This window comes from Salminus brasiliensis, chromosome 7, assembly GCF_030463535.1.
Source record: "Salminus brasiliensis chromosome 7, fSalBra1.hap2, whole genome shotgun sequence".
NCBI classification, from domain to species: domain Eukaryota; kingdom Metazoa; phylum Chordata; class Actinopteri; order Characiformes; family Bryconidae; genus Salminus; species Salminus brasiliensis.
Window position 1 is genome coordinate 2790292 of NC_132884.1, and position 21934 is coordinate 2812225.

At 45.4% G+C, this 21934-nt stretch overlaps 2 protein-coding genes across 3 annotated transcripts in view; one reads left to right on the forward strand and one right to left on the reverse strand.

The window, feature by feature from the left end:
- Positions 1-2528: 2528 nt before the first annotated feature.
- LOC140559322 (beta-2-glycoprotein 1-like) lies at positions 2529-13040 on the reverse strand. Of its 2 annotated transcripts, none has more exons than XR_011979880.1 (8): positions 12965-13040; positions 8951-9127; positions 6781-6877; positions 6313-6389; positions 5216-5404; positions 3531-3710; positions 3048-3147; positions 2529-2733 (listed from the first exon to the last, which is right to left on the reverse strand). XR_011979880.1 is itself a non-coding variant. In XM_072682801.1 (8 exons), the coding sequence occupies exons 1-8, from the start codon at positions 13038-13040 to the stop codon at positions 2669-2671; spliced, it is 1059 nt and encodes a 352-aa protein (XP_072538902.1). In that variant the 3' UTR covers positions 2529-2668. The 2 variants fall into 2 exon arrangements, 1 of the variants encoding a protein (XP_072538902.1); XM_072682801.1 differs by having other exon boundaries at positions 3048-3245.
- Positions 13041-16272: 3232 nt separating this feature from the next.
- prkcaa (protein kinase C, alpha, a) overlaps positions 16273-21934 on the forward strand; it is a 151907-nt gene continuing 146245 nt past the window's right edge. The window contains 2 exon segments of the mRNA XM_072683428.1: positions 16273-16639; positions 18951-18982. Coding sequence (XP_072539529.1) covers positions 16479-16639; positions 18951-18982 — 193 coding nt within the window. The 5' untranslated portion in view covers positions 16273-16478.

Sequence of the window (21934 nt, forward strand, 5' to 3'; positions counted from 1 at the left end):
TCCCAGTAACAACACATGTACAAACTCAGTTAGAGCCCATGCCCACCTGGAACCCTCCTAGACCCCACCTGGAGAAAGGTGTAAAACATCAACAGTGAAGTTCTAATAAAATGAACCCAGTGTTGTTGTTGCAATGAATCCTCCTGCAGTTTTCAATCGAATCTCTTTCTGCATCGCCTGTTCAATCATTTACACCCCCCCACACCACCCCACCTACACAGACAGTGGAGGTCAAGTTGAGGTCTGGAAGACCAAGAAAACTGTCAGAGGGAGCTGCTTGTACCTACCCTTCTTTCACAGTAAAAGAAGAACCTTCAGCACAATTCAGCGGGCTTTGAAATGAAGGGCTCGCAGGGGTGGAATGTGGGCGCTAGGTGGGTTCCAGGTGGGCATGGGCTCTGAGAGGGTTTGTGTACATGTGTACATTTTTCCAGGGACCCAGTTGGGCTTTCCAAATGGGCCGAATCGCCCCACTCCACCTTAATCTCACATGGGTGTCATCTAGGCCCCATGTACAACCCAGACATGGCCCATGTTTAACCTCTCCAGGAGGGCATCCACTACATAGGGCCAAAACCTTCTGGCTAAACCCATACAGACCCCACATGGACATGTTAACTGGGTAAGTACTGACCTTGCATGGTGTCCAAACTTTTGCTTTGGGTTTATTATTATTTCTTATCGAAGCGAAAAGGTCATCAGGTCATCGTTCACTCGCTTAGCTGTTCAGTGTTCAGTGTTTTATCATTGAAATCATCAAATTATTGATTTAAAAAAGGGGAGGGACGACTTGTTCATGGTACGGGCCCTTTAAATCATCATCACCGTCCAATATCTTGCAATGCTGGGCGATAAACAGAGAGGTAAAGCAATGAAGAGAGAGAGAGAGAAGCTCTTACCCAATGGGACTAAAACCACCTTTTGAGGGGGAGCCTGCAGCTTACAGGTGGTGAAACATCACGTCCCACACAGATGGTGCAAGAGAAGAAGGAGTGGAGTACTGGACGTGTAGGTGAAGGGGTTTGTAGGGAGGTGGGGGCGAATAAATCAGAGGAAGCCCCTCAGAGACCCGGTCCGGCCTGGGCGCTTCAGACAACAAATGCCGAAGAAAAGCTCCAGACTGAGATAAGAGATTCTTCAGAAGGACTTTCTCAGACGTGAAGTTTACGCAAGCCTCTCCACCCCAGATGCTCTCTCTCTCTCCCTCCCACCGAAACGCCGAGACCACCTTTGATTTATAAAGCATGCCGGTGCTCTGTGGAGTCTTACACAACAGAGGTGAGATTAGATCAGATCAGATCAGACGGGCTCCGAGCGAGAGAGAACGAGCAACTAAAGCCCAACTGTTTCAGCTGTTGCTCAGAGGAGAGAGGCCTGTGTGGGTTTGTGTGTGTGTGTGTGTGTGTTGTTTTCATCTTGGAGAACTGAAGGTCTGCAGGACTCCGGCCTTAAACACAGCTCTGTAAGAGTTCCCTCTTTTCCACACCAGACTCACCTGCCTTTAGATGCAACAACAGACCCCACAGCAATGACCTCCTGATTAACCCCATATATTATTATACAGTGATAGAACATGCACACTTTACGTCCAAATACTTGTGGACACCCCTTCTAATGCCTGCATTCAGCTACTTACTTTATGTTGCACCCAATACTCACTCCAGAAGCACTGCCAATAGAATAGAATTCTGTACTAAGTCATTTAGAGCATTTCTATTGGTCCATTTATCCAGAATTATTGAACAGCAGTGATATACACTATATTAATTGTAGCATATGTCTTATAAGAATAATATTTAGTTATTTATTTATCACATGAATGGTTGTATATTGTCTAAAATGCTTAGTGTTTATTGTATAATATTTTATCTAAGATCTTGAATATTCAACAGTCCCAGTACTGACCACTCGGTGGTGCTCACTCAGGTTTATGCCGAGCTCATGTTTTATGCATTGGCTGTTTTTTTCACTGTTTGTACTCAGAAACGCAGGATGTGGCCGCCATCTAGTGTCCAAACTGTGATCTGAGAGAGAGAGAGAGAGAGAGAGAGAGAGAGAGAGAGAGAGACAGAGAGAGAGAGAACAGAGGGTGAGAGAAATAAGGAGACAGACAAAGAGCAAGATCGAGACAGACAACAGACAGACAGAGCGAGCGAGAGACATGCAAATAATGAGAACGATGAAAGACTGACAGACAGAGAGGCAGACAGACAGAGAGAGAGAGACAACAGAAAGACCGACAGACAGATAAAGAGCAAGATGAGAGACAATCAGAGAGAGAGACCTACACAGACAGAGCAAATGAGATGGTAAGATAATGAGAGCAAGTCAGTCAAAGAGAGAGAGAGAGAGAGACAGACAGACAATCAGGCAGGCAGAGAGTTAGACGGAGTGAGAAAAGAGGGACAGATAGAGAGAGAGATAACCGGACAAAAAGTAAGAGAGACAGAGAAAGACAGACAGGGATAAGGACGAGGACAGGGACGAGGACAGTAAAGGAGGTAAAGGAGGAGACACTGGACGGAAACTGTATTAAACCCTTTATTTCTCAGCTGTTTGTTCTGCTGCTTCTTCAAGCTCAAATCTCCAGCATCCGTTTTCCTGTGTGCTCTTCATCAGCAAAACCCAAGAGCTTCCCCTCCTCTTCCTCCACTCCTTCTTCTCATGATCATGAGCACACAGTGATCTCAGAGGGCAGCGAGCTGCTCAGTTTGTATTTCAAATCATTGGGTTCTGAAGAAAATCAAATACCTTACATTAACCAAGGTTAACACCTGATCAGCTCAGTGATTTATCAGTCTACTCAGGCTTTAACAGAGCTCAGTAACACTGAGATCAATAACTGATCAGCACAGTGATTTATCAGTCTACTCAGGCTTTAACAGAGCTCAGTAACACTGAGATCAATAACTGATCAGCACAGTGATTTATCAGTCTACTCAGGCTTTAGTAGAGCTCAGTAATATTGATCAGCTCAGTGATTTATCAGTCTACTCAGGCTTTAGTATTATAGTCTTCTACAGCATTGCCAGAAAGACTTGCCCTACCTTCAAAACATGCAGGAATCTCCAGCAGCCCATCGACGCAGTAGGCTTTTACAGGATAGCCGCACTTCCTCGCCTCATCCAGACAGTACACCGCGACCTGCTGAGAATGTGGAACCTGGTTGGGCTCGAAATCTTCTATCCAGATTTTCTTGCCATTGTATAAAATGCGTCCCCGCTTGATGTCAACACTGCAAGGAGCTGACAGCAGAGAAAAAGGAACAGCTATATCAGGCTTTTCTAATAAAGACAACAGAGGTCGTGTGAGCCACCCAATAGCAGAACCTAACCAGAACCTAACCACGAAGAGGAGAGCTGATGAACTGGACAGCAGTAGAGGGGCTACAGTGTGTGACTGCACATCTATGCAGTGACCTGTAAGGTAGATGAACCTCCTAAAGTGGTCAGTGAGTAAAGCACCGTTTCTCGTCTTAGATCTCAGCTGTGAGACGTTTCAGGAATGTCTGGACGTTTGACAGCGGGTACCTCTGCAGACGGGCTTTCTGGACCACTGGCCTGTTTCTTCACACTCGCTCTCCTTTGGCCCGTCCAGTACAAACGGGTCCACACAGCCGTATTTCACTCTCTCCTTATAGCCGTACTCCCTCTGTTCAGCGAATGACAGAAAGCCGTTGTCTATGCTGGTGGGCACGGGACACATCACCACTGGACAGGACAAAGAGAGACACTGTCAGAGACAGGAACGTTTTTCATTTTTTATATTTCCTTCCGTCCGTCCATCTGTCTGTCTGTCAGTTCGTCTATCTATCTGTCTGTCTGTCTATCTGTCTATCCATGCATCCGTCTGCCTGTCTGTTCATCTATTAGATAGACTATCCATCTACCTATCTGTCTATCTGTTCATCTGTTCATCTGTCTATCTACCTATCAGCTAAATCTGTCCATCTGTCTGTCTGGCCGTCCATCTGTCCATCTATCTATATGTCTGTCTGTTTATCTGTCTGTTTGTTAGTCTATCTATCTATCCATCTGTCTATCTGTCTATCTGTCTGTTCATTTATCTGTTTATCTATTTGTCTTTCCATCCATCCATCTGTCCAGTCTATCTATCTATCCATCTGTCTGTCTGTCCATCTGTCTGTTCGTTTATCTGTTTGTCTGTCTATCTAATAATTCGTCTGTCCATCTGTCTGTCCATCTGTCTGTTCATCTGTCTATCTACCTATCAGCTAAATCTGTCCATCAGTCTGTCTGGCCGTCCATCTGTCCAACTGTCTATATGTCTGTCTGTTTATCTGTCTGTTTGTTAGTCTGTCTATCTATCCATCTGTCTGTCTGTCTGTCTGTCTATCTATTCATTCGTCTGTCTATCTGTCTCTCCATCTGTCTGTCCATTTATCTGTTTATCTATTTGTCTTTACATCCATCCATCCATCTGTCCAGTCTATCTATCTATCCATCTGTCTGTTTGTTAGTTTATCTGTCTATCTAATCATTCATCTGTCCACCTGTCTGTTAATTTATCTGTCTATCTAATCAATCATTTGTCCATCTGTCTGTCCATCTGTCTGTTCAATTATCTGTCTATCTAATCATTCGTCTGTCCATCTGTCTGTCCATCTGTCTGTTCAATTATCTGTCTATCTAATCATTTGTCTGTCCATCTGTCTGTCCATCTGTCTGTTCGTTTATCTGTCTGTCTATCTGTCAATCTAATCATTCGTCATCCATCTGTCGGTTCATTTATCTGTCTGTCTGTCTATCTAATCATTCGTCTGTCCATCTGTCTGTTCGTTTATCTGTGTCTGTCTATCTAATCATTCGTCTGTCCATCTGTCTGTCCATCTGTCTGTTCAATTATCTGTCTATCTAATCATTCGTCTGTCCATCTGTCTGTCCATCTGTCTGTTCGTTTATCTGTCTGTCTATCTGTCAATCTAATCATTCGTCTGTCCATCTGTCTGTTCGTTTATCTGTCTATCTATCTGTCTATCTAATCATTCGTCATCCATCCGTCTATGTCCTATCCGTCCTATCTCTGTCAGTATGTCCATCTATGTATCTATCTATCTGTCTATCTCCATCCATCTGTTCACCTGTCTGTCTGTCCGTCTGTGTGTCTGTTCATCTGCCTTTCTGTCTAAGCCCCACCCCCCCACCTCGCCTCTTTCAGGGTTAAAAGGTCAGTCCTGGTTGTGTTTTGCACTTACGCCGGCACTGTGGGGGTCTGGTCCAAAAGCCGTCGGCTCCGCAGGTCGCTCTCGCGTTGCCGAAGAGAACCATTGGAGGCCTGCACTCGTACGTCCCTCCAAACCCGAACTCGGTGATGTTCCCTTTGACGGGCCTGTCATACACTATTTTAGCATAAGGTGGAACATCAGGAAGATCACATGTAACAGCTGGAGGAACGAGGAAAGAACAGAGACATACAGAATCAGACGCTGGGCATCAGCTGCTGCTCTACTGATCAGATGTCTAGAATCACTGATCAAAAGTTTGGAAACACTTTTTTCAGCCATAACAACTGCCTAGCAACCAGCGAGAACACCTTAGCAACCACCTAGAATATCAATGCAACCCCCAAGAAACACCTAAGCAACATCATATCACCCACTGAACTGAACCTTGAACCTTAGCAACCACCTGGGAGTGGTTGCAACATCACAGCACTCACTTGGCAACAACCTGAAATACCATAGCCACCACCTAAGAAACACTACAGAAACATACTTAGGAGCTACCTGAAATACCATAGCAACCACCTATGAACCCTAGCAACATTATAATACCCAAATAGCAACAATTTAGCAACCACCTGAAATACCATAGCAATCACCTAGGAACATGTACCTGGAACATCTTTGCAAGCACTGAAGTGCCATAGCAACCACCCTAACAACCACCAAAAACAGTTTAGAAACACCATAGCATCCACTTAGGAGCTACCTGAAATATCATAGCAATCACCTATGAACATTAGCAACACTATAATACCCACTTAGCAACAATTTAGCAACCACCTGAAATACCATAGCAATCACCTAGGAACATGTACCTGGAACATCTTTGCAAGCACTGAAGTACCACAGCAACCACCCTAACAACCACCAAAAACAGATAAGAAAAAACTTATCACCCACTTAGGAGCCATCTAAAATACCATAGCAACACCTTAGCAACCACCATCTCACCATCCTTCTGTCTTGTTATCAGGAAATGCACTTTTTCTTGTTATGTATAAAATAAGAGGTTTTTCCAATCTTTTGAACAGGAGAGATTTCTGAAGTCAAGGTGAGAAGCTGTGTACGTTTGCACTCGGGAAATGGATTGCTCCACCGGGCAGTGTGCAAACATTCGCTGGACACGTCGCCATGGAGGACGTACCTAAACAATAAAAACAGCAGCGGAGTCTTAGATCATTATTTACCACAGGGGTCAAGGTCAGGTCACAGAGCACTGAACTCAAAACTGGACCGAATTAAACAACAGCGCCAAGCTGAGTTTTAATCGGCTCATGTGGGAGGAGATGGTTTTAATGATATTTGAGATGCTTTAGCTGTAGATTTGTCCCGCAAATGTAATTGTGTTTTATCTTTTAACAGTTTTACAGAGTCGAAATCATTGGAGATGGCTTACGGACGCACGTAACGGTTTATACAACATCTTTTTGGATATCAATCACTTTTAATGCTGACCTTTTAGCCACATTTAATTTGCAGAAGCTGTGTGACCTGCATGGATTTAAGGTTTATCTGTGGAAAGGAAATGCGTTTACCCTTCATCACAGGAGTACGTGAGGGTGCTTTCGTAAACGATATCCGTGAAATCCACTCTTCCGTTCTGTGGCTGGTCGGGCACGGGACATCGTTTTCCTGTGGGAGGAAAACGCAAAAGGTGGGACAGGGGTCAAAAGGTCAACTGCTTCTGTTGGACAGCAATCAGATGTTGTCTGTATTTTTTTTTTTCATAAACTTTCCATCCATTCAAAACCTGTGTGGGTCAGTGGCATGAGGTGCTTTTTTTAATGTCCATTAAGGCCATTATTTTATAAAGCTGAAAAAAATGAAAAGCTTCTGCTCTGCACCCCCTAACAATTATATTTTTGATGAATGGCAGAAATGTGACAATAAAATGTATCTCTGTGTTCCCCCGAAAAGCATACGTGACCGCTCGGTTGAGTTGCCCAGTTAGGTTCAACAGAATTGGGTGCAAAGACCAGCTCAGCATAAACGCTGCATGAGATCATATTGCCAATTTCCTTGCTACACTGACTTTACTGGCATCTGTTCCGATAAACAGACCATGTGGGTCATCTGAAACAAAATAGTTTTATATAAAAGAGGAGTCAGGAACACAATTTTACCAATAAATCATATTTGCAAATGTATTTTTTAGTGCGACTAATTGTTAAAGGCTTAAAAATAATATCACACAACACAACCAGCAATAGGGACTTTTATTTTGACATGCTTTTGACTGGTTTCCAACCTCTCTTTATCCCTCAAAATGTTTATTTATTTATGTTTCTATTTGATATTACTGTCCCTTTAAGACGATTGTGTCTGTTCAGATTGGCTGTCCTGCTTTATGCTGGGTTTAAAAACCAAAAAGAGTGGGTGTGGCTAAACTGTGATGGGCTGGATAGGTGGAGATATGTAAATAAAGATTTTTTTCCCTTTTTGCAATCATCTTGGAGATGCTTGACCCCAGACCCCCCTAGTAATCTAGTGATGCCCCTGCCTTTGGATATAGGCCCATAGACCACTAGAGGGTGCTTTGTGGTCTGACTGTGGTCTGTGGCCTAGCGGTTGAGAAACCATGCTTTAGGCCCAACAAAATAGTGTCCTGAAAATATACAATCCTGTCAGCTGGTCTGTTTATCGGTGATGTTTAATGGACTCAAAGGATTGAGAAAGTAGCTTCAGCTAGTGAAGGCAGATCTTTGGAGAAGAAGCGCTTTGGTTTCCACAGGGAAATCTATATGAGCTGTTTTCTCTCTTAGTATAAACACTGCTAGTTCCGTGGCGGCCTCATTCAGCCTTTCTATCAGAGCAGGATCAAAGGTTTGGTAATGTGTACATACTGTGTGTGTGTGTGTGTGTCTATGTGTGTGTGTATTTTGTTGCATAAGACTTTTCCACTGTAGAATTGATCCACCCAGGATTCACTTAGTAGCTGTTTGTTTTAATGAATAGGTGAAATCTCTGGAACAGGGATCATAACTTCATAATTCCCTGCTTTTTTCAAATCAGTCTTTGTGTGCACTCCAATTACATAGCTGTCCATAAGTAATTGGACAGTGTCACTGTTCTTGTTTCAGGCACATTAAATTAGAATCAGTGAAACAATGATGTTGATGGCTTTCATTTTTGATGGCTCTTTTACACAGATCTGAAGACTGACAGGCAACTTTTAAACCCATAATTGTTGGTTTATTTCAGATGTAACGTGCTGGAGTTAACCCAGGTATCGAACCCACACCTTGTGAATAAAAACCCAGTGACTATAGGTATTTCACCCACAATCATGTGATCAATAACCCAGTAAACCCAGGTACCGAATCCACAACCCTCTAAACAATAGCCAAGTGAACCTGGGTATCGATCCAACAACCCTCTGATCAACAAGTCAGTGAATCCAGGTATCAAACACATATTCTTGTGAACAATAACCCAGTAAACCATGGTATTAAACCCACAACCTGGATATAGAACCCATAACCTTGTCATCAATTACCCAGTAAACATTGGTATTGAACCCACAACCTGGGTATTGTACCCACAACCATGTGATCAATAACCCAGGGAACCCAGGTATCGAACCCACAACCCTGTGAATATCAATAACCCAGAGCACCATTGAGTACTATCCAAGTGTGTACCTGTGAAGATGTGTATGTGTGTGTGTGTGTGTGTGTGTGTGTGTGAGTGTGTTCAGGGTCTCACGTGAGCACTTCAGGGTACGTTCAGTCCACTCTCCGCTGGATTTGCAGACTATGCTGCGGGAGCCCCCGGTGGGTGTGTATCCTTGGCTGCAGGACAGCATAACCTCCGTCCCTGGCTCAAAAAAAACCTGCCCCCCAGTAAGCTCCGACCCATCCTGAGGAGGTGGGCGCTGACATACTGAAAGACACACACACACACACACACACACACATAGTCATCATCATCCACAGATACACTCTATGGACACTCTATCGACACCCTTTCTACTGTAAGTTGCACCCATTGCTGACACAGATGTGCACACTCAGGGCTTGTCTAGTCCCTGTAGTGAAGTATTGCCAATAGAATAGGACTCACTGCAGCAGATAAACGTGAACCTATTGGCACCATGCTGCAGATACGCTTCTCATGATGCTGCATTTTGGACTGTGAGTCTAAGGCAGTAGCGTTGAAGCCAATGGTCCAGGCAGACGGCCAACCCAGACTTCCTTCTGGACACTGACAAATGAACGTGACCGGAGTTCTTGAGCGTGGCCTGTTCTACTGCAGCAGCTGCATGTCCAGGCATCAACATGGCCAATGGCATAGAGGGCTATGGCACTGGAATCCATATAGATCCATCCCATCTTACCAGAAAGCAAAGAAGCAGGCGTTGAAGTTGTACCTGTGATAGTTTTGGCTAGGCACAGATGTGCAAATGCACACACACACACACTCACACACACACACAGCTTGTGTAATCCCTCTAGTAATACTGCCAATAGAATATGCCAGGCCTCTATTGGAACCATGCCTAAAGCCAGGCCTCACATATGGATGCCCACCAAGGTCAGCGTTGGGACCAGGAGGGGTTTAACATGGGCCCCATCTGGGTTGTACACTGCACATATGGGCTGGACGGGAGTGAGATTTGGTGGCCTGTATGGGACCCATTTGGGTATTTATGTACAAACCCACTCAGAGCCCGTGCCCACCTGGAACCCACTTTGCCCACATTCCACCCATGTGAGCCCCACATGAGCATGTCGGCTGGGAGCCCAGTGCTGGGGGCTTTATGCTTTATGTTTGGCATTGGGAATTATGGTGCCTTTTGGCTCCTGTGCTGCTGCTCCAGTGTGTTCTTAGCCATGAGTGCACCTGAAGCAGGTTCTAGATACTCTAGATGACGATCCAGTGGAACCACTCAAAATGGAGCCATTGCAGTTACATCAATTGTGACAAAGTGGTGCTGCCACAGGTTGGAACCACTACAATTGTTCTCTGTGGTTTCTGCTGGAGTTTCCCTCCAGAGGCCTATGCAGGCTGCTGTGAGAGGAAGTGGTTGTGCTGGTGCCTCCACCCACTGCTTGCCAGTGATAGAACTTCCAGTCTAAGAGGATTTAGAGCAGCTCCAGCTTGTTGTTTTGTCTGTCCTGCCACTCTGGACCGTGGGAACTGTATACAGCACAGCTGTACTACAACATCTGTCTTCACTTAGGTCCAGCTGGGATAACGCATGAAGATCTGAGCTCTAGAACTTTTTTTAGAAGATTTTCTAGTACAAGCTTGATGTAAAGGTTCCTCACACTCTCTACACATCTCTATTACATGGATGCTTCTTTATGGAGCCAAAAGTGGTTCTTCTAAGGCATTGCCCCAAAGAACAGCCATAACATTAATACCACTGACAGGTGAAGTGAAAAACACTGACTCCATCATCATCTCCATCATCTGCCACCATGTCAAGGGGTGGGTCTACATGTTAGGCAATAGAAGAAACAGTCAGTTCATGAAGGTGATGAATGTGTTAAAGCAGGATCTGAGACACTTTGACAAGAACCAAACTGTCAGGTTCTAGACGACTGGGTCAGAACATCTCCAAAACAAAAAATCAGGCAGGTCTTATGGGGTGTTTCTGGTATGCAGTGGTCAGTACCTACCAAAAGTGCTCCAAGGAAGGACAACCGGTCAACTGGCGACAGGGTCATGGGCACCTATGACTGATTGATGCTCATGGAAGCCCCGCCCACTTCAATACTTACAGGACTTACAAGGCCAGATAGCTCAGATCTGTAGCGGCGGAACAAGGGGGGTCTACACATTACATTTGTTGGCCCCAAAAGAGCTCTGACCCATCAAGGAATGGACTCTGCACCTTTCAGACATTTGCAGTGGATCCTTTAAGTCCTGTAAGTTGTGAGGTGGGACCTCCATGAGCATCAACGTAGGCCTTGGGTGCCCATGACCCTGAAGCCAGTTCACCGGTTGGCCTTCCTTGGAGTACTTTTGGTAGGTACTGACCACTGCATACCGGGAACACCCGACAAGACCCCTCCAGTCGTCTAGCCATCACAATTAGAGGCTCTTGTCAAAGTGGCTCAGATTCCAGTGCTTATTTCTCATGGAGTTATATAACAAACAAGTGCCGCCGTTGGCCTCTTCATAAAGTGACGTGTTGGCAATTCAGTGGCCAGATTAATGAACCGAGGCTGTTGCATAATCAGCCAGTTAACATCCAGCATCTCGCAGCATCCAACTACATGCTTCCACTCATCACATCTAATTGATACTGATCACATTAGGCTCTTAAATTAAAGGAATACTCTCATCTTTCAGTATAATCTCTATCTGCTGCCACTATAACATACAGTCATTACCACACTGCCATTTCCATGTGTTTCTCAGGACCACAACAGAAAATCAGGCCTCGAAAGACCTTGAAAGATCTCTGTAATGTGTATTAATATGGCAGTGATGGTCATCAGGCCGTTTGTGGAACAACGTAAACACCATAGTTTAGAGCATTTAGTTGGTCGAACCCTTTTGTGCTGCCAAAACAGCCCTGCCCAAGAACTCCACAAGACCTCCGAAGGTGTCCTGTGGTATCTGGACACCTTCAGACGTTAGCAGCAGATCCTTTACGTCCTGTAATTCGTGAGGGGGGGCCTCCATGATCCTGTAAAGTTGCCATTTTTAACCAAAGCCATTTGATCAAGAGTTGGGACTGATTTTCCAGGTGGAGGACTTTTTTTGAGGTGGGTGGAGTTTTCCCAGGCTCCTCCTGGTGGATTAAAAGTGGGCAGAGCTGCGTTTGAGTGATGCGGCAGAGCAGAGGCCTTCAAATCTGGACCTGGAAACTAGCTTCCAGTCCTGGATTGATCCTTGGTAGGTGCGACGCTACACGGCCAGTCAGTTTCCTTAGCTGTTCCCTTAACTTCCAGTGAGAACCAAATCCAGGACTGGAAACTTTGCTGGTCCAGCAGATTGGTTCAAGGATTTGGTTCAAGGTCCAGATTTGAAGATCTGGGCCCTAGAGGAACCATCTAAAGATCTTTTACCATTACACCCATTGAAGGTTCTTCAAACCTCAATTTTCTTTGGTATGATTTTGCACAAAAATCTTAATTTTTTCATTTCTGCATATGTGTGTGTTGTCAGAGCTTCCGAAAGTACAAGCGTCTCTGATTACTTTCACTTTTAGGTCATCAGGAGGAGCCTGGGACAACTCCACCCACAAAAGTACCCTGGAAAACGAATGAGTACAAAGTCCTCCTCCTGAAAAACTAGTCCCAACTTACAACATTTAGCACTTTTAGCATGAAAAAAAAACGTGTATCTCAAAAATGGTAACTTTACAAAAGGTGGCAAAATATCCCAAGTACATTTGGGGCCTTTCTATTGGTCCATTCTTTAAAGTTGCTATATATTGAGTTATATAATCAAGGATGTCACATTTTGGCCGCCTGCCCATTGACTTCTATTATACGCCATGAGTCCACAGATCAGTTCAGGGACATATAAGCGTATAAGCGTTGCGGTTTGTGCTATTTGACCATCCAGCCCAGACGTAGCAGATGAAGACCAGGGTGAACAAAACTGAAGTATCCCTTTAATTAAGGAGCTGCAATTAAATCAAAGTTCAATCATAAAGAATAATAATTAAAATGATAAATAAATAAATAAATAAAATGAAAGAAACCCTCTTGGCTCCTGAAGCCTTTTTTTTCAGAGCCCCCCAAAAATACCATACTTTACCGTTCTGTGGTGTGACTGACACAAACAGGCCAGCGTGACACAGCAGCAGCAGCAGCAGCTGGGGAGCCGGCCTCATCCTCACAGCGCGAGAGTGTGAGAGAGTTGATAAGCGGGAGGAAGAGCGAGTGAGTGTGTGAGCATGTAGGAGACACGCGGCAGTGTGTTTGTGGTTTGCCAATGCAAGCTGCAAGCCTTTTGCTGTTTCTGCTGGTGAAACTCTGCGTCAATAAGACAGAGAGAGATAAGAGAGAGAGAGAGAGAGAGAAAGAGAGAGCAGGATCGAGAAATGGAGCAACAGTGTCATTTACCAGCATTCACAAGTGCCCTCTGACCTTTTGGAATGCTCTCGGATCTACATCTGTGTGCAAACATCTGTCTTGCAGCACTCTAATGGGGCTGTTTTCCGACTCAGCTTTGCTAGTTATTACTATAATATGATGAATTTGGACAAAAGTATTGGGACACCTACATTTTACACCTCCAAAAGCTTTTAGGACGTCCCATTCTAACCCCATAGGCTGTATTAATCTGGAGCCGGTCCCCCTTTAACAGCAGCTCTACCAGCAGCAGCAGCAGGTCTGGAGCTCTGCTGCAGTTACTGAGTCAGTTGGAGGCTTTTCTGCACTCTGCTCTGAGCTCAGCTCTCGGCCCTGACCCCGCTCTGTAACTTTACGTGGTCTGACAGACACTCGGTGGCTGAGCTGCTCTCTGTGAGCTGTTCCTCCTAAACTCTTCCACTGTTCAATAATAACACCACTCACAGCTGATGGAGGAAGATCTAGGAGGGAAGGTCTAAATCTCACCAGCTGACTTGTTGTTGTTGGTGCAGCGGTGTCTCCTATTACATACAGAACCACGCTGGAGTTCAGTGAGCTCTTCAGAACCTCCCATTCTTTCACTGATGTGTGGAAGAAGGCAGACTGCATGTCCAGGGACTTGATTGTATACAGCTGAGTCCAAGAAAACTGAATGAAACACCTGAATTTAACAATTAAAGAGGTGTCCCAATACTTTTGTCCATTTAGTGCATATAAAGCTGCACTGTATGGACCATAAGGAATCACTCAGATGTTCTTGTGTCCGACACTGATGTTGAGCAACTGGGCTGGATGTGTTTGAAGGATCTCTGCCTGGTTCTTCAGTGGAGAACCCCAAACAATGACGTGAGGGACGATGTGAGACCCCACAGCATATTTTAGACAGTCATATTAAAAAATCTCTTCTAGGCCCAAAGGTCACCCTGTATTTACTCAGTGTTGAAAAGTAACTTTTGTTCCCTCACCCATTCACACACACACACACACACACACACACACACACACACACACTAACACACCCACACACACACTGACTGTCAGTCTTCTTTAGCTGTAGCTAGTTTCCCCTGAGAGGAGAGGCTGTGACTAAATGCTGCTGACTGAAAGCAGGGGGGCGGCGTGGGGGTGAAGGCATTCCTGCCCACTGCTGGCAAAGTGACAGTTCACAGCGTTTCTCACTGCCCACCTGCTCCACGCGAACTCCGCCACTTTAGCATCCTTGCTTTCTTGCCACCGGCTTGTTTGTCTCTCCTGTCCTTCCCTATTTGCATATGGAAAGTGTTACATTCCTAAGTAACGCCAAGAGTAGAGCGCTCTGTAGAGTGATGGGTGGCGTGTCAACCAGCCCGGCTTTCTTCCAGGTGTGCTGGTGTGATGGGAAGCGAGATTCATCCTGAAAAAGCCTCCTGACCTGACCTGACCTGTCAGCCAATCTGGAGTTCTTATTATGAATAATTCATAGTAGATACTGAATCATTTATAGTAGATACTGAGTAATTCATAGTGGATACTGAGTAATTCATAGTGGATACTGAGTAATTCATAGTGGATACTGAATAATTCATAGTGGATACTGAGTAATTCATAGTAGATACTGAATAATTCATAGTGGATACTGAGTTATTCATATTAGATACTGAGTAATTCATATTAGATACTGAGTAATTCATAGTAGATACTGAGTAATTCATAGTGGATACTGAGTAATTCATATTAGATACTGAGTAATTTATAGTAGATACTGAGTAATTCATAGTGGATACTGAATAATTCATAGTGGGTACTGAGTAATTCATATTAGATACTAAGTAATTCATATTAGATACTGAGTAATTCATAGTTGATACTGAGTAATTCATAGTGGATACTGAGTAATTCATAGCAGATATTGAATAATTCATAGTGGATACTGAGTAATTCATAGTAGATATTGAATAATTCATAGTGGATACTGAGTAATTCATAGTGGATACTGAGTAATTCATAGTAGATACTGAATAATTCATAGTGGATACTGAGTAATTCATAGTAGATACTGAGTAATTCATAGTGGATACTGAGTAATGCATAGTAGATACTGAATAATTCATAGTGGATACTGAGTAATTCATAGCAGATATTGAATAATTCATAGTGGATACTGAGTAATTCATAGTAGATACTGAATAATTCATAGTGGATACTGAGTAATTCATAGCAGATATTGAATAATTCATAGTGGATACTGAGTAATTCATAGTAGATACTGAATAATTCATAGTGGATACTGAGTAATTCATAGTAGATACTGAATAATTCATAGTGGATACTGAGTAATTCATAGCAGATATTGAATAATTCATAGTGGATACTGAGTAATTCATAGTAGATACTGAATAATTCATAGTGGATACTGAGTAATTCATAGTAGATACTGAATAATTCATAGTGGATACTGAGTAATTCATAGTAGATACTGAATAATTCATAGTGGATACTGAGTAATTCATAGCAGATATTGAATAATTCATAGTGGATACTGAGTAATGCATAGTAGATACTGAATAATTCATAGTGGATACTGAGTAATCTGCGCTGGTCCTGCTTGGGCGGAAGGCGGATTTGCACCTCAGTGGTTCGGCCACGAGGGGGCGCCCCCAGCGTGCGTGCGCCACTCCAGGCTCGCTCCGCCGTCTCCGGGACCGGAGTGACGTCAGCGCGAGGGCGAGAAGGAAGGAGTGAGCAAGCTCGAGAGAGAGAGAGAGAGAGAGAGAGAGAGAGAGAGAGAGAGAGAGAGAGGGAGGGAGAGAGAGAGAGAGAGAGAGAGAGGGAGGGAGAGAGAGAGAGAGAGAGAGAGGGAGAGAGAGAGAGAGAGAGGGAGGGAGAGAGAGAGAGAGAGAGAGAGAGAGAGAGAGAGAGAGAGAGGAGGGAGAGAGGGAGGGAGAGAGAGAGAGAGAGAGAGAGAGGGAGAGAGAGAGAGAGAGAGAGAGAGAGAGAGAGAGAGGGAGAGAGAGAGAGGGAGGGGGGCCAAAGTCGAGTCGAGTTTCTGCTTCAGTCGCACGCGGGGCCAAAAGCGCAGCGGCGAGGAGCAGCAGCACGAGCCCAACTTTCCAGCACGCGCAGCCCGCGAGGACTGTTGTTGAAGCGAGGGGTCTGTCCTGTTCTGTTTTGTTGCTTTTCTTCCCCCTTTTGTTGCTGTCTGTGTTTACTCTCCTGCCATGGCTGACGTGAACGAGACCGCTTCGACGGACGTGGCCAATCGCTTCGCGCGTAAAGGCGCGCTCCGGCAGAAGAACGTGCACGAAGTGAAGGACCACAAGTTCATCGCCAGGTTCTTCAAGCAGCCCACCTTCTGCAGCCACTGCACCGACTTCATCTGGTGAGTGGGCTTCACGTGCAAACTTTTTTTTTTGTTTGTTTGTTTTTCGCTTTGCTTTCTGCACGTGCCGGGCATCGCGCGCACCGTTGCCACATCTCGCTTTAAAGGGGGTCGCCCAGATGTTGCTACTTGTGCTGAAAAACTGCGCGAGGGGAGCGTCGTTTTGCAGCCAACTTGCAGTTCGGCTGGGCGTTGCTTCTTTTCGCACCCGTTTTCCGGCAGAGCCAAGCCCTGTTCGCTGGGGCTGGATGGTAGTACACTCTCACTGGCTGCAGCTCGTGTTATGGGCACTTCCAGCCAATCCCAGCGCAGGAACGTGGAGTCTGTTGGCCAATCCCAGCGCAACGGGGCGGGGGGAGTGCCTGAATACGGGTGGGGAATAGCTCTAACCTGTTGTGGGTGCGCTCCAGGCTGTCAAACGGTGATTTGCAGAGGCAGTGGCAGAGCTCCACTCAGCTGGTTCCTCGGGCTCTGTTTAGTGTGTCCTTTCCTGCTTGTGGGTCTGATCCTTAGCCTGCGTCTCCACCAGTTGTCCCCTGCCATAGACTGCAAGCTTGCACTGTCATTGCCTGCAGAATTACTGCAATAAACAACAGTCTCGTGATCCTAGAATTATAGCAAGTGCCACACGTGAGCATTACAGAGCCTTAAAAACATCCCTGATCTTATTCATTGTAATAATGACCATATACTAACCATATAATTACCAAGCTGACTCTCTGTATTTGCTATATAAGCACTGTAAACATCTACCCTGGGGTTCAATTCCCTGGCTAAGGCTCTGGGTATGGTTCCTAACCCTGCATTCTCCTACCTGTGTAACATGATTCCCATGTAGGAGCAGATAAATGACATAAATGTGACTGACCCGAGGCTGTCTGCCATCAGCAGCCGGAGCCTGAGAGAGCACAATCGGCCTGGGGCTGGATGGTGGTACACTCTCACTGGCTGCAGCTCATGTTATGCGCACTTCTAGCCAATCCCAGCGCAGGAACGTGGAGTCTGTTGGCCAATCCCAGCGCAAGGGGGCGGGGGGAGTGCCTGAATACGGGTGGGAAATAGCTATAGCCTGTTGTGTGTGCGCTCCAGGCTGTCAAACGGTGATTTGCAGAGGCTCTGGTTAGAGCAGTACGATATATTATGATTTTACGATATATTAACGAAATATTTTCTCATGTAGACAAAATGCACCAACAGCATAATTTAAAAACAATGCTATCCAAATACTGTCCCATACTGAGCAGCGTGACCAGTGCACACTGGCCTATTTTCAGTGCGTTCTATTAGCCACAACATTAAAACCACCCATGTAATACTATGCAAGTCCCCCTCGTGCCGCCAAAACAGCTCAGACCCATCGAGGCCTGGACTCCACGAGACTTCTGAAGGTGTCCTGTGGTGTCTGGCAGCAAGGCTAATGCTAGCAGCAGATGATTCTTTGGGCCCTGTAAGGCCCTGAGGTAGGGGCCTCCATGAGCATTAGTGAGCCTTAGGCGCTTATGACCTTTTCCTGAACTGCTTTTGGTGGGTACTGACCTCCTCGCATTCCAGGAACACCCATCATCCTATATGTTTGGGAAGAGCTGAGGAGTTCATGAGTATGATGAGGTGGGGTGGTGAGTGAATCTTCATTCAGCATCCTTACCTTGTCCCTGAATGCAATCAAATTCTCACAGCAATGCTGCTCCTCCAAAATCTAGTAGAAAGCCTTCTTCCCTGGACAGTGGGGGCAGTTACTCCAACAGAAGCAGGATGGGCGTTTTTCTTTTTTTTAAATACCCTACATTTCCGAAGAAACAACGAATGAGCAGGTGAGCAGGTGTCCCAATACTTTTGCCCGTATGTGTATAACAATAAATTATCATTGAATGGCCTCTCCTGCCCCTACTAGGGCAGTCACATCACACACAGTGTCACAGAGCCTGTGCTGCTCAGGCCAGATTAGATTGGATCCATACCGTCGTGCCATCTCTAATACATCGGTTGCTCGAGACATTAGCAGACCCCTAATCAGCGCCCGATGCTACAGGTGGTCCCACAGGACCATGCAAGTGGTGATGAGGTTCATTTGTGGGGCAGAGCTGGGAGAAAACCCTAAATTGAGGCGTATCAAATATTTACACTGTTCATTTCCAACTGCAGCAGCGTCTTTTTAATCGACTCGGATTGCTTGCGGCATGGAAGGCAACTGATAGCTAAAAGCCCATTAAAGGATTTAGGAGGGCTGGCTATCTAATGCATCGCCCCTATTTGATCATGTGACTGATTTCCTCTTTCTCTCTCTCTCTCCCACTCTCTCTCTCCATCATAGGGGCTTTGGAAAGCAGGGATTCCAGTGCCAAGGTAAGGCAGCACTGTGGATGGGATCTTTCCTTTGCGGCAGGCCGGACAGTCCGTGAAAACACTGGACAGTTGCACTCAAGCACACACTGATATGAGTTGGTCCAGGGTTTGCGCAGGCAGAGAGGAGGCTGTCTTGGACGCATGCTCGCCAGGGTGTCCCCGGATGTGCGAGCTAATCTAGGATTACTCTCCCCTTTGCCTGCTTACACTAGCGCTAGCCTTTCTGCTCTTACCTTCAGCAGAAGCCTGGACTCATAAGGGAGCGTCTCTGAACTCGGCAGCTCACCGAAACCCATTGTTTTATTACATGTTTTAATGTAAAGTTGCCAGAGATTGCATTCTTAAGTATTTAGAGTGGCTGTTTGATGTATAAGTAGTAAGTGCGGGACCTTTTTGCCTGTTTACCACCCCGTTATTTTGCCTCTCGCTGATTTTTCCGTTTATGGAGGGCGACGGCAGGGACAGCAAGTGACACCCAGCTAACATGTCCATGTGGGCCTGTATGGGTAGGCCAACACAAGGATGCCCACCAGGGTCAGTGATGGGACCAGGAGGGGTTAAGCATGAGCCCCACCTGGTGCCTAGATGGGACCCATGTGAGAACTAGGCCCAACCCACCTGGCCCACGTCCCACCCATGTGAGCCCCACATGAGCATGCTGGCTGGGTAAGCTCTTCTCTGACTGGCTGTTATTTTAGGTCGCCCGTGACAACATCGATGACGACTCCCATAACCCATGTATTTTAGCATTGTTTTAATTGTCCCAGAGTCTTACCGAACGGTGCTGCTGTCCTCTCGCGGTGTCCTCTCAGCGCAAAGTGCTGTTAGCAAGCTGAAGAGATAGTAGACGGTTAGCTTTCGAGTTTGTCTTTCTCGAGTCTCAGCGATAAAGCGATAAGCAGCTGCTCTCGCTTCTGATGTGAGTTTAGCTCCCGTTTGGTTCTGGTGAGGGATATAGTAAAAGCTAGCGTCGGCTAGTGTTTGCTTTGATTAGAGTGGGTGGGTTTATGGAAAGGTTTGGCAGGGTGGCAGTACTTCTCTACAGGGACTAGACAGGACGTTTGGTGTCAGCAATGGGTGCAACTTGAAGTGGCTGAATGCATTCATTAGGATTAGTGTCCACAAACATTTGGACATACAGCACATGTGTGCGTGAGTAGAAAAGAAGCTGTCCAGTGAGCCTGCACGTGGCACCGCTGAGCTGTTTCGCTGCTTGCCTATTTAAAGGAGAGGACGACAGCTCGCTCGGAGATGCTTTGTCTATTAGGAGCATCTCTTGGCTTGGCCTTGGGCTTTCGAAAGCACCTGAACCGGAGACAAAAGCTCGGCAGCGCTTTGAATGTGTCGCTGACGAGCTCTGTACGCTAGGCCGTGATTCGCGTACTGTGTTACGATGGCTCTGTAAATCATCACCCAGAGACAGCAATGGTGCCGGGGGGAATGGGCTGGCAGTGGAGACTTGAATTCCCAGTAGTGCTGGCTGTGCTGTAGGCCTATAAAAAAAAAAAAAAGCCGGGGAGACATGTCCAACTACATGTCCAAATGTTTGCAGACACCCCTTCGAAGTTCCATGCATTGCTGATATAAATGTGCAAATGCACAGACACACAGCTTGTCTGATCCCTGTGGAGAAGCACAAGTGGTGTTAATGTTATGGCTGATCGGTGTTTATATGTATATATTATGTATATGTAAGCTGTCACAGTGAGTGATCGACACTGCATGTCCTTCTTTTCTGAAAGAAAACGGGAAACATCTCCATAGCGATGGTTTGCCGTGCGCCAGCATCCGGCCGGTCAGTCGCTTGGCTCCCGCTGCGGCGTCTCCCGATGGACAGCCATCTAAATGGTGTGAAATCTGTGCTGTCACTGTACCTTCAGTCGGTCCACTCAGGCTGTTCTCGATCCAGGGAAGCTTCTGTGCTGCTTTAAGTGTACGATTGATGCACATTATCAGAGCAGTTAAGAGACTCCATACAGAGCTTTGTTAGTAAGGAAACATGCAGTGGTGATATATATATATACCGGCGATATAAAGCATGATATCCAAGTCCATTTACTATAAAATGTCCAGTGTTTCCTGTAGGACTTTCTTCAGCAGTGGAGACATCCATCATCTACTGCTTACAGCTTATTTACACTCAGGTTTATGATGTTAGCTGTACAAGGCTAGCATAGGAACGTTAGCTAAGCTAACCTGGCCTTGTCATCGGTTTGTTTGCCAAAAGACTGGTTGCTTGTCTTGGTGGGAATTCAGGTCACCTGTGATCTACTGAGGCTTTCGGTGGTCTGGATATGGCTTAAATTGAATGTAGTGCTGTCAAAATGCTTGGCGTGGCGAGTTGTGGAATTTTTGGATGCAGGAAATCTGGACATAATCTTTATTATTTCTCTTATTCTAATTATTATTATTATTATTATTATTATTTGTCCCTCATCCATCATCTACTGCTCAAAGATTGCAGCAGTATAATTACCAAGCCAGGCAAAGATTGCAGCTTGGCTTGGGGCACTCAATTTTATAGTATTGTTTATGCTTATTTTATGATTATTATGATTATTTGTCCCTGCTAATTAAAAATCCCTCTGCAAAGTTTTGTAATTGCGGTTTTATAGCATTTCATCAAACTCAGAAGCAGCGGCGGCAGTAATTTGCTTCACACTGTAGCTAAGCATTGCCGAAATACTTTTTGCTTGTGAGATGAGCTGGATTTTCACTCAGTTAAGAAAGTATTTTGAGATTATTGCTGTTAGTTATAGGCTTTCCATCTCAGCTGATCTTAAAGCAGTAGTCTGAAGTTTGGGGGATTTGGGGATTTGGAGACCTCTCTGGTGAGAATGTGTAATAGCACTACAGTACTATAGTACCAGCCGGTCTGCTTGTATTACATTAAAAAAATCCAAATTTAAGCCAAAAAAAAATCCCAAATGAATTGCCTTGCTTACAGTAACA

Excerpts from the sequence above, each read along its gene's own strand:
- LOC140559322 (XM_072682801.1), bottom strand. The coding sequence starts at position 13,040 with ATGAGGCCGGCTCCCCAGCTGCTGCTGCTGCTGCTGTGTCACGCTGGC. Across the intron at positions 6,390-6,780 it reads ACGTACTCCTGTGATGAAGG|GTACGTCCTCCATGGCGACG; the intron begins GTAAACGCATTT and ends TTTATTGTTTAG. Across the intron at positions 3,246-3,530 it reads CAGAAAGCCCGTCTGCAGAG|CTCCTTGCAGTGTTGACATC; the intron begins GTACCCGCTGTC and ends CTCTGCTGTCAG.